This window comes from Sapajus apella, unplaced genomic scaffold (genome assembly GCF_009761245.1).
Source record: "Sapajus apella isolate SASKATOON/1434 unplaced genomic scaffold, GSC_monkey_1.0 scaffold75, whole genome shotgun sequence".
Lineage (NCBI taxonomy): Eukaryota > Metazoa > Chordata > Mammalia > Primates > Cebidae > Sapajus > Sapajus apella.
The window spans coordinates 1,899,274-1,912,698 of NW_022437015.1; the positions used below are offsets into that span (position 1 = coordinate 1,899,274).

General features: G+C 38.0%; 1 protein-coding gene across 2 annotated transcripts in view; it reads right to left on the reverse strand.

The window, feature by feature from the left end:
• Positions 1–1,195: 1,195 nt before the first annotated feature.
• RLIM (ring finger protein, LIM domain interacting) overlaps positions 1,196–13,425 on the reverse strand; it is a 29,711-nt gene continuing 17,481 nt past the window's right edge. For both annotated transcript variants that reach the window (XM_032251309.1, XM_032251308.1), the window contains 3 exons: positions 11,966–12,158; positions 10,313–10,396; positions 1,196–9,012 (listed from right to left, as the gene is read on the reverse strand). In XM_032251309.1, coding sequence (XP_032107200.1) covers positions 7,403–9,012; positions 10,313–10,396; positions 11,966–12,134 — 1,863 coding nt within the window. In that variant the 5' untranslated portion in view covers positions 12,135–12,158 and the 3' untranslated portion in view covers positions 1,196–7,402. The remainder of the gene's footprint in view (positions 9,013–10,312; positions 10,397–11,965; positions 12,159–13,425) is intronic.

Genomic DNA, 13,425 nt, shown 5'->3' on the forward strand with positions numbered 1-13,425 from the left:
AAAAAAAAAAAAAAAAATTTGGCCTTTTAAGTTTTTCTTGGCAAACCAGCTAAACCTGATGTTTACTCTTAAGAAATCATACGTCATAAGCAATCTAGTCTAGGGCTTGGGATAAATATTAAGAAACAAATTAGAAGTCCTATAGTAGTGCGATTAAGAGCACAGGGAAGTTTACAGCACAGAGAAGATAAACTGCATCAAAGATGAGTACAAACAATCTGCTACTTATATGTGATCTGGGCAAATTACCAAACATCTGTATCTCAGTTGTATTACCTATAAAATGGGTGGCATACTTTCACCTCACAGTCACTGTGATGATTAAATAATTTATATAGAGTACTTAATCCCTGACAGCAACCAGAAGTTTAGCTAATCTAAATACAGTTATTAGTAATCCACACAAGGACTTATAGTTAAATCTTGTCTAAATTCAAAGATCTCAAAGAAACCGGACCCTTGCTTTCTTAATTTATAAAATGACCATTAAGAGTAGTTTATAATCCACCCAGATTTATTGAATCCTCTTCTCTTCTAGTATCTGGGTCCTTTTTTTTTTTTTTAAAGACAGGGTTTCCCTTTGTCACCCAGGCTGGAGTTCAACAGCGTGATCACAGCTCACTGCAGCCTTGACCTCCCAGGCTCAAGTGATTCTACCACCTCAATCTCCCGAGTAGCTGGGACCACAGCCGTGCACCAACAAGCTTGACTAATTTATGTCTGGATCCTTTTCACTGGCCTAAGATGCCTGTGCTTTGGCTTCATTGTCTAGAGCAAAAACTTTTTGGTGGTGGTATTGAGTTTCAAATAATACAATCATGAATGACACTAAACTTAAAACCCTGGGAAGGCCATGAGGTAAAGAGCTGACCACATCAAAACTATCCTGAGAAACTGAGTTATGATGCCAATGAGAGATAGCTCTGCAGGCACCAGAGGAAATGAAAGTATAAATTCACCAGGTATCACAATGTGATAATTTACTTGAAACAAGGACATATTAGTGGCTTAAGCAATAAGTTTAAGAGGTTAAAGATAGAAACGGAAGACAGAAGTACAAGCACATGGACACACCTACAAGTTTTTGTATATATAGAGGGCAAGCAAGGGAGTGGGCAGAGCAATGGCGAGAATACAAGAAACGGCAAAAATATGCCTACTTGAAATGGCATTCACATAAATCTTTCCAGGATTCTTGTATCGGAATATACTTTAATCTTTTGTTTTACCACTCAACGATTAAGCCATTCAACTACACAACACAGATAAAATGGAAGTTATAACACATAAACCAGTACCTGCCCACACTCATAGCAGTGAGGGGATTAAAAATCAAGGATGCACTGTAATTCCATTTGATTCTAAAAATAGTCTATTTGACATTGGTTTGAAGCAACAGACCCTTTATAGCAGATTCCCCCTTAAAAAAAAAAAAAAAAAAAACCCAAGGAGAGATGATCAAGCACAAATGACCACTTCATGCATTTTATTGATAGTCTATATTTTAAATCTGCAGTATGACATCTTACATAGGGAAAAAGCTTCTTCCTAAAAGGTAACTATTAATAATCAAACCAGCTTTAATATGATTGACCTTTCAAGGTCTTGTTTTGCATTAAACAAGTTAACTTTTAGCAGGTGTAAAGCACTGTACAAAAGAAAACTGTGTACATTCTCAAAATTTAATACAGGGCTTCCCAACCAGGAGTCTGCTGGATAGATATTGGAGAAGGGTGTTATATTCAGGTTTAAATTGAAAGAAAATGAGAAACAAGATAAAGCAAGCCAACCAAATTAACTTCACTTTGTGCTCCTCTCTGCTTTTTTCTGAGACTCTCCCAGAGGTCAGGAAGCCCTGGCGTAACAATCACTTTAGTTTTTACAGAACATACATCTATGTGCTTTGTGTCCAAAGACATAAAGGCAGGCTTTGTTACTGTTCCCACCTCCAAATCCCTTCAGGTTCTTACAAGCTTCAGAAAGCTTTCCAAGATTGATGCCCTGTTCTTTGCATGAATCCAAGTAAACAACTATACCAAAGCAGCTCTTCCTGGGAGAAGATAAAACAGGCACAGATACATCACCAGGCCAACTGCGTACCTACTCAACTTGATACCTGATCACATGGCCCTACATCCTTAAAAGCAGCACCAAGGACAAATGGATCTATCAAGAGGTAAAATTCAAACACTGGACAGTTAAAACACATACAAACCAGTTAAAACAACATTAGTAATGGGGCACTAAATAGAGTTAAGGCTGGGCAGCTGGTTCAACCATACCTTGGTATTGAAATAATTCTGCAAGATGAGGAACTTTGTAGAGGAACCTTGAAATAAAGAGGCACTGTGGTATGACAGGGTTCACCTTCACTTTGTCTTTAAGATATCTACTACTCAACCCAACTAACCATAATGCAGCTTGTGGAACTTTAACAAATCCTAATAAAAAATAAGTATCTCACTAACTTTTAGAGTGTTGGAGGATATGCCTATTTCCTTCAGATTTGATCAAGACATGAGAATTACAAAACCAATACAAGCTATTCTGTGATTATCACTTGACAATTCTAACACTGTTAAACAGCTCAATTCTATGCTGTAGCCTTTAAGATACAAACTGGGGCTACTTAAATGAGATCACTCACTTGTTAGAGGAGTATCAGGTATCTTAGAACTGTTCCAGTTAAGGAAAATAATTCTTAATCTCATAATGTTAAAAATTTTTGCAGGGCAGGTACTTAACAGCTGTTTTAGTTGATTAAAAAATCTGATTTAATAAGTGAAGCTGGGCCCAGTGGCTCATGCCTATAATTCCAGGACTTTGGGAGGCTGAGGCAGGTGGATTGCCTGAGCCCAGGAGTTCAAGACCAGCCTGGACAACATGGCGAAACCCCAACTCCACAAAAAATTAGCCAATGTGGCGCATGCCTGTAGTCCCAGCTACTTGGAAGGCTGAGATTGGGAGAATCACCTGAGCATAGGAAGTCCAGGCTGCACTGAGACGTGACCATGCCACTTCACTCCAGCCTGGGTGACAGAGCAAGACCCTGTCTCAAAAAAGTAAAAAATAAAATAAAAATAAATAAGTGGGATACTAGTTCCTCAGATCTTGCATTTTTCCAAATGAAGTATGTTGTCAATTTACATTTTTCATGTTTTTTAAAAGCACACAATTTACTAGTTAACTCAATGAATTACAATACTGTTATTGATTACAAACATACTGAAGAATTAAAGGAAAAAAACACACCTGACACTAACATTTGCCTTAACAATCTTGCATACTAAGGTACAGAATACTTCAGAAAGTAACAATCAGCATAGTCTTATAAGACTAGGAGAATAAAAGTGCCCTGCAAACATGGCTTCTATGTACTTAATATGGTAAAACATGTGACAGGGAAGCCTGTAAGGTAAAACTTAAAAAAGAAATCAAATAAGGCAGATTATATATATTTTTTTGTTCACAAAAGAACAAAGAAAAAAAGGGGAAAAATAAAAACATTCTCAATCTTTAAAAGAAAAAATATTAACCACAAGGTGCCACCATATTTTAGCAAGCTGTAAAAATGGCCTTTTAAGAGAAATTTTGCAATCTTTACCTCCCAATTATATGGGTATTTTGGGAAATAACTGAAAATTATGGCTGATGCTTGACCCATTGCATGTCATGGACACTTAGGAGGCAGGTAGTTAAATACAAAGCATATTATGTGATAAACCTTCATAAATATAATTTGAGACACTGACACTAGGAGAGAACACTTGGCACAGAAAAGACATGTTATTCCAGGGGAGGAGGACACATTAGTTGAGGCAACACAGCCAGCCAGTTTCCTCATCTTAAGGTTTGGATGAATTCCAAAAATCATGTTTTTAAAAACTGTGTGTGTACACACACATGTATTTTATTTCCTGGTGCTAAAGGTTTTCTTATGAACTATACAATTAACTACATTCCAACGCCAATATGAACACTTTTCTCAATCCCCACCTCCATTAACACCACTGAGGTATAACAAACAAATTTAGAGCAAATATTCCAAATTAACAAGGTGGCTCATCTTCTATGCTGTTGATACACAGTCTGCCAACTTTTAACTTAACTTGCTCAATTTTGTTTCTAATAGTACTAATAAACCTCAACTTTGGCCAGGTGTGGTGGCTCATGCCTGTAATACCAGCACTTTGGGAGGCTGAGGCAGGCAGATCACTTGAGGTCAAGAGTTCAAGACCAGCCTGGCCAATATGGTGAAACACTCGACTCTACTAAAAATAAAAAATTAGCCAGGTGTGGTGGCATGTGCCTGTAGTCCCAGCTACTTAGGAGGCTGAGGCAGGAGAATTGCCTGAACCCAGGAGGCGGGGGTTGCAGTGAGCTGAGATTGCTCCATTGCACTTCAGCCTGGGCAACCAAGTGAGACTCTGTCTCAAAAAAACCAAATAAACAAACAAAAAACCTCAACTTTGTCAGCTGCTCAGAGTTAAACACTTCAAACGTTTCAGACTAGTAAGTGAATTTTTAAAAACATCTGAAATATTCAAGAAAATTCAGGTTTTGGTACTTTTCCCTATGCTTTGAATGATGTAAACTCCCAACATAGTTTATCTTTGTACCTATTACTGCATGAAGTTCAAAGTAGGTCTTAAAGACAGTTTTCTGTATTTAAGAAAAAGTGCAAAGATAGAAAATGAAATGTAAAGTGTTCTGCAAGAAATGCTCCCTCGAGAATAGGTGTTTGGATGTTGGTGGGGGAAAATGAGTTTTGTTCTCCATTGTAATCTGACAACTACGAATGACCTTGTCTTCAATGTCCACACTAGTATCATGGACATCGCAAAATAAAAATTAAGTAGCAAATTCCACTAAAATACTTGTATTCATTCTATACAATTGAATGGAAATTAATGAGTGCTATTGAAAAAGGTGTTCACATGCACATGTCCAATATGTGCATTCCACTGAAGGCTAAAAACTTAAAATTCTATTTCCAGTGTTTATGAATAGCTTCAATATCTACATTCATAACCAGCATTCTGCTTGAATTACCTCTTATTTTAATACTTCACAAATGAGTAGTACATCTTGGGAGGTTAGGAAGGTACCTGTTGTCAATAACTTTCTCTTATGCTTATAACGCGCTGCAACTGTTTCTAAACTATTTAAAATGAACACCCCTATAATAATGGAACACTTTAAGCAAAGAAGAAAATTGATTTTTTTAGCCAATCAGGACTACCCTGCAGATCTGAAAACTGTAGATTACATCCTTGGGAAAGGCGAAAAGGAGGCTCACAAATATAAAGGAATCCTGACTTTTACATGGACAATTTTTTTAAAAAGATAAAATGTATTACATAAGCGCCATAAACAGTGAAATCTGCTTATATTAAAAAAAAAAATAAGTGAAGCTTTGTTTGGACATTATTTCCTTGCAAGAGCAGTACATATCCTTAGTAAACAACTACCATATTTACAAGTTAATTTCCTTGATACTTAGGTAGGATGGAAAGCCAGAAGAAATCACGAAAGAGTAAGCTTTGAAATAATCTTTACAGCTAAGTTGGTAACAGTGAAGGTAGCCAGACAATTCCTAAAGCAGACTTGTTTATTTTGTAGAGTATTTGACTACATCTGGGTAGCTAATTTGCTCTGTTAAAGGCCAAGGACATGTTCAATCCCTATTTTGGCCTGTTAGCTTTTCCCAGAACAACAATTATCTGCTTCACAGTCATTCAAATCCTAACCCCAACCAGTCTCAAAAAAGAAATTAGGCAAGACGACTGGGGTTATCATGAAGTTACTCTTACTACCAAGAAACCAACATAAAGTGCATGTCCATAGATAGCAAGCCAGCAGTCTCATTTTCAAATATGGGCAGCACAATTAAAATCTGAATTTAAAAGAACCCAACATGACTCACTTTCAAAAAAGGATAAAAATCCCTTAATCTTTAACTGTTCTTTAAATTTGAGGTGTTAGGTCTGCGTTAGAGACAGCAATGAAATATTATCAAGTGTACACTGGTACCTTAAGTGACAAATCTCAAAAACAACACAAATTCAAGACTTTCCTGTTAGCACACACGTGTACCAACTGCAATTCATATGCTAAAAGTGGTTTTATAGTCTCTTTCCTCCATCTTTTTATTTTTGAGGAGCAGACTTGTAAAAACATCAATTTAACTTGTGCTAGGTGGTAGTGGTTTGTTTTTCTTAAACCAAAACTCTGCCAAACTTGCTGATCTTTTGCTTCATCTACTCAGGTAGAATACCAGGTCAAGCTGCTGCGGCTGCTCTCGCCATATGAAACCAGTTTGTGTCTGCGTTATTACTGTCTTCAGGAAACTTTAAATTCTTCAGAGCAGTTTTCTTTACTCCTTCCATCTTTCACTTCTTGCCTAAATCCAAGTTAAATTATACAGTTTCCACTGGTCTTCAACGCAGTTTGATTCTGCACTGTCCTATCCTTTGCATGTCACAGTAGCTGTTCACATACATTAAATATTACAGATATGTTCTGCTCTTGACATCTACACACTTACAAAAGCAGCTTTGTACTTTGTTTGGTGTGTTTGTTACTATGTTGGCTCACAAAAAGCAGTTTTCTCAGTTCTAAGCATGGTACTTTACAATTTTTAATGCATTCATACAACAGTGCATTGGAAAAAAGTACTGAGCCTCTACAAAATAGCTTTACATTTTTAAACAAATGAATGTGATTTTTTTCACTTACACAAGCATAGGCTTTTTAATATTTCCACAAGATAAATATCTCAATTAAACTATAAGCTCACTCTACAGTGTGCCACAGTGATGGGCTTAGGAGACAGTTATACACTTAGATCCTAACCTTAGTGTTATTTACACTGACATGTCCAGTATCACCAAGTCTGAAAGGTGAACAAACAATATTCAGAATGTGGCTGAATTTGTGTCAACTAATAACCAGGAATGGTATAGCTTTAGTTACTTATGAAACACATACTGTAACTTAGTCTAAACTGGTAATTTCCTTCACCCTTCTGTCCTATGGCATGGAAAAATTTAAAGATCAACATGAAACAGACAGGAGCCATTGCTAAGGCAGATCTTTTAAGATAACAAAGGAAAAATTAACAAGTATAATGATAAATTATCAGTAACAGTGATGTTACCAATTTAACTGGTATGGAAATCAGATTTTCAGGTCCTAAAACGTGGCTTTTAAAATATTTCCTTTAAATATTCCTTTTATTCTGGAACAAAAACTGGAGAAAGGACAATTCCTTCAGAAAGCAATGACTCAATTCAGGTTGTTACTTTACATTTAAGTACCACTCAAAAAGTGGACATAAAAGCAAGTGATTCCTGTTTGCCCATCACTATATCAGCTACAGAGCTGAGAGTTCAGATCTTAATTACACAACACTTTCTCTGTTACCAGAAGCTAAGACTGCTCTGCGACAAATAGGACAGGTAGAATTCTCAGATAACCAGCGATCGATGCAGTGGACATGGTACTCATGGGAACAAGGTAGTTTACGAAGTTTGTTGCCTTCTGTATATTCTGTAATGCAAACGCTACAGGTTTTTAATGCATCATTTTCACCAAAACTTCTCATTGCCAAGTTGTCAATCTGTTCTTTGGTGAGTCCTCTAGGTTGGTCATCATCATCCTCATTTAAGAGGAAAAACTGAGCCAGGCTAAGGAAGGGCAAAGAGCCACTTTCATCAAATGTGACTGGGGCCCTATGTCGACCCTCTCGCCTGGCACCTGATGGGCCTGATGATGAGCTTCCTTCATTACTGCCTTCAAATAAATCTGAGCTAGTTTCTGAACTTTCACCACCGGAACTGGAACTAGGACTGGAACTGGAACTGGAACTTGAACTGGAACTTGAACTGGAACTGGAACCAGAACTACTACTACCACCAGAACCCCCTCTCCCACTCCGTGACTCTGACCTTTCTGTATTTCGATTTGGGACTGAGCCGCTAGGCTCTGAGTCACTATCACTGTACATAAAATAGCTTAACTCACCAAAACCTGTCATTATCTGCCTTAACATGGTCTGAATTGCAACAGATGTAGTCTCACTTAAACCAGTATTTAAGATTCTACGGATGGGAATTCTGATGGTACTGACATAGGTTCTCACACCTGCCCGCTCGGAACGTGAAAACGTACGCCTAAAACCTCCTCGTTCACTTTCATAAGTGACAGTATTGTTTGGCGTCTGAGACCTAGACCGAGTTCTGCTGGCTATGCTATCTCTCTGCCGATATTCTCCAGGACGAACTCTTCTTACTTGAAGATCAAGGACTATGGTTGGCGGTCTCTGTCCTGATCCTGTAGATTCACCACTGGGAGCTGTGTCTGAAGAACCTGCTCCTTGAGAGGGATTTCTTGTTCCAGAAGCTGCAAAAAGACCTCTACTTAGCAACTCAGGCCCAGATATTTGCTGTCTCAATGTCACATGGTGCCGGGTTCTCGAACTTCCCTCCGTCTCATTTACCAAAGGATGTTCAAAAGTCTGAGATGAGATACTATGATGAGATCTTCGTGGAATTTCACTCATTGGATGCAGAGGTGACCTACTTCTCTCAGCTCTTGCTCTGGTTCTCCGATGGTCTGGGCTCCTGCTTCTTGCCCTCCTCTGACCTCTGGTAGGTGGGACTTCTGTTAATGTTTCAGCTGAATTTCGTTCTGATCTAGATGGCCTTGCAGATGTTGATTCAGATCGTGGGTTTTCCACTTGCCTTTGGCTGTTGTTTTCCACATTTTCTCCACTAGAACGTCTTGCAGATGGCTCATTTTCATTCTCTGAATTTTGGCTCCCATTATTACGGTTAACATTTATCTCTAAACTGAATCTGAAATCACCACTGTTTGGATTAGTCCGGCTCACTGCTCTCCACGATTGGTTTCCTCTTTGCCCACTTCTTGTTGTATTTCCAGTTTGTCTGACAGAGTTAAGCCAGTCTATTATAGAGTCACCATTAGACACATCATCTGAAGAGTCTCCTCCTGTTCAAAAGAAAGGAGGGGGAGAGGGAGAAAAAGGAACTACTAAAATGAGGACAATCATATAATAAGTGTTCTGAAACTCTGCATTAAAGACCTTAAAAATTCTGAACATATTTCACAATTACGGATTTTTACAAACTACACTGCTTAAATTTATAAGTAAAGGCAGGAAAATTCTAATTCCATTTGAAAAAAGCAAACTATAGTAGAGGAATTTAGAGAATTATTTGATTTTTAAAGGGAATCTGGAGGAAGTCTATTTTCAGTATTTTATCATATACGGAGCTAAGCATACCACTGTGGGATGGTCAGAAGACATTATTTCAGCCCTCTGCCCAAACACTAATGTAATCAAACTAGGTAAGGAAACAGTGGTTAACGAACAGTCATATTTAGTTCAAGCTACATTTTTGTCAAGTTTTCATTACTTCTAGGCTTTTGACTTATGTGCCTTTGATAACACTTGAGGTTGTTTCAAAATACAGGACTATTTATTGTAGCCATAGCAAAGATATAAACAAAGTTTATAGGTTTAAAAGCACTTGAATATTTCTTAATATTACCAAGATTTTCAATGGACATGATATTAAATATCAGATCAAATAAGTAGTCTGTACCTTGGATAGCACATGTAATGGCATGTTCAAGAACCAAATTATTATCGAAGCCTCTCAGGTTACACAATCAAAATCCCTACTTGACACTGGGAGGGAAACACCAGACCTGAGTTAGAGCAGGATTTCTCAACAGTGATACTACTGACATTTCAAGCCAGTTAATTCTTTGTCATGGGGCTACGTTGTGCATTAAGGCACGTCAGGATGTTTGGCAACGTTCCTGCCCTTTGCACACTAGATGCCTATGGCAGATTCCCAGTTGTGTCAACCAGAAGTGTCTCTGGACGTTGCTAATGTCCCATATGGGGCAAAATTACATCTCATTAGGAACCACTGGGTTTAGACAACTTTATTTTTTTTTTTTTGCTAGTGAAAAAGTCCACATGTTTATAAAGAAGGAATTAAGTAGGAATAAATTTCAATGGAGATGGAAAACAAACAAAATCACATTTAAATAGGCCATTTCTCACAGTGTCCCAGTTAACACAAACATCACAAAGGTAACGCCGAAAAAAAATGCTGATATTATCACTAAATACCAAGAAAATGCCAGTTTTCTTTTTATGAGCAGTTACTTAGCATCAAATTAATTTGTGTCAAATCTGGATGACTTTGGCTGACATTACTACAAAGTTCTTATCATTCCATCGTCTAGCCACCTCCCCACCAAAACCAAAATATACCTCTATTTTCATCTGAGTTTTGTGGTGGTGGGCCTTCTTTAATTTGCTGTAGTCTTCTCAGCAACTCTTCCTCAGTACTTTCACCTGAAATTTAATACCACAGGGCAAAGATGACACTAGGGGTATGACAATCAAATACTTTATCAATGGCTCACAATAATCTGACACAAGATGATTATTGTAAAAATATTTTTAAAAGTTAAGAGAAAACTTTTTCAAAACAAAACAAAACAACAACAACAACAAAAACTCAAAACCCAGTAGCTCCCAGCTCTCTGAGACAAAAACGGAAATGAGTAGGACCTGGGAAAAATTCACTTCTTTGGAAATATATTACAAGCAATTTACAAAGTTCTTTTGCATATAACATCTAACTTTTAAAAATTGCAACTCTTATAACTCGATCAAGACAGTAAAAAAGAAAAAAAAAAACAAAACTGCAACTCTAGGCTGGGTGCAGTGGCTCACGCCTGTAATTCCACCACTTTGGATGCCAAGGTGGGTGGATCGCTGGAGGCCAGGAGTTCGAGACCAGCCTGGCCAACATAGTGAATTCCCATCTCTACTAAAAATACAAAAATTAGCCAGGCATGGTGGTGGGCACTTATAATCCCAGCTGCTTGGGAGGCTGAGGCAGGAGAATCGCTTGAGCCTGGGAGGCGAAGGTTGCAGTGAGCTGAGATTGCACCACTGCACTCCAGCCTGGGCAACAGAGTGAGACTCCACCTCAAAAAAAAAAAAAAAAAAAAAAAAAAAAGCAATTCTACGCTGGGTGTACAGTGGTACTGCATCTGTAGTCCCAGCTTTTCGGGAGACTGAGGCAGAAGAATCCCTTGAGTCTAGCCTGGGCAACATAATGAGACCCTGTCTCAAAAATAAATAAATAATTTTTAAGAAATGTAGCTTTGAGAGGTAGATGTAGTTGTCTGCATTTTAAAATGAAGAAACAGATTGAGTGACAGACTGGCTTGCCAGAAGCCACACCAACGGCAGAGCCAGAACTCCAACTAAGGCATTCTGATTCGAGTCTGGTACTGTTGGCTCAAAACACACCCCTTCTCTTAAAAGTAATGCTAAAGCCTTACCTTTTAAAACCTAAGTAATTACTCAAAGGTAAGTAGAATTAAAGAGAAATGAAGAGGAAGACAGATACTGAGTTTTAACTAGAATCAAATGGGACTTAGTGGGGTAAAAGATAATAATTAAGCAGAAACTTCTAATTGCTATGTTATCCAAGGCTAGCTCTGGAGGATTACAACTGGGACATGTTCAGAAAATCACAGATAAAATATAATAAGTCTTTCCTACAAACTAAGTTCCCATTAGCTATTTCACACTTGGATTCATATCTAGTAAGTTAAATATATAAAGCTAACTAAGAACAAAAATATTCAGCTCCATTCCTTTCAATTCAGTTCACTAAAAACTCGTATTATAATGCATAAGTTAAAAATCTCTCTGATATAGTGTAATTCCAAAGATGAGTAAATACAGTCAGGTAGTAGATACAGCAATAAATGTCATTCCATATCCTAGATATTAAATAATCCTATTTCATAATAGCTAAAGAAACAGATTTTTAAAACAGGTTCAAGTATTATTTTTTAAATTGGCAATTTACATTTATAAATTCTTAAATATATGTAAGCATACCTGGGGTGCCTAGCAAATTGTTATCTCTCATAAGCCTATAATCTTCTTCACTCAGGTTATTTACAAACTGATAGAAAGCTTCTTCCCGATCCAATCGATCCATCTGACTTCTGCGCTGTGCTGCAGACTGATCACCACTTCCTTTGTCATTAGAATCTGAGTTTTCCATATTGATGAACAAGTGGAAAATTATCTAAAAAGAGAAAGGAGACTAATCTTGAAAATAAAAGTCACTATGTATTCTATATGACAGTTTTAATTATGTGAAAATCCAGAATGTAGGTCTAGACATGGATTTTCAGACCTCAAACAAATGAAATTTCCTAACGAAAACTCCTGAAAAGCCTTGTTACATTAAGAGTAGGTCAGGCCAGGCACAGTGGCTCATGTCTGCAATCCCAGCACTTTGGGAGGCCAAGGCGGGCGGATTACGAGGTCAGGAAATCGAGACCATCCTGGCCAACATGGTGAAACCCTGTCTCTACTAAAATATAAAAAGATAGCTGGGTGTGGTGGTGCACGCCTGTAGTCCCAGCTACACAGGAGGCTGAAGCAGGGGAATCACTCAAAGCCCCCGGGAGGCAGAGGTTGCAGTGAGCCGAGATTGTACCACTGCACTCCAGACTGGCAACAGAGCAAAACACTGTCTCAAAAAAAAAAAAAAAAAAAAAAAAAAAAAAGTAGGTCAAGGGTTGGGGCAAACTATAGCCTTTGAGCCAGACAGGGCTGGCACACTAAAGGCCTTCGGCCAAATCCAGCCATTTTTTTTTTTGAGATGGAGTCTTGTTCTGTCACCCAGGCTAGAGTGCAGTGCTGTGATCTAGGCTCACTGAAACCTCTGCCTTCCGGGTTCAAGTGACTTTCCTGCCTCAGCCTCCTGAGTAGCTGGGATTACAGGCACCTACCACCATGCCTAGCTAATTTTTGTATTTTTAGTAAAGACAGGGTTTCACCATGTTGGCCACTCTAGTCTCAAACTCCTGACCTCAAGTGTCGTACCTCAACCTCCCAAAGTGCTTTACAGGTGGCATTACAAAATATGCCTCATGCTGCATATTTTTATTCTCCTTGCAAACTAAGAATGGTTTTTAGAGACTATTTTGTGACATACGAAAGTATAATGAAATTCACATTTTAGTGTTCATAAAGTTTTATTGGAACACAGCCATACACATTCCTTTATATGCTATCTATGGCTGCTTTTGTGCTATATTGGCAGAGTTGAACAGTTGTGACAGACTGTATGTGGCACTCTCATTGCTTTGCACTGCTGCTCTGTGCACTCTAAGTTGCAGTGATATAGTTGTAATTTATAACAGCATTTCAAGCGCCATCATACTGTAACATTAAAAAAACTGAGTACATACTCATCATCTCAAATGAAGAGAAAAGTGGACTCTGAATGTCAAGCTTAAAGGTGCAGTAGAGGATGGATTTTTCAAAAATCAGATTAGATGACA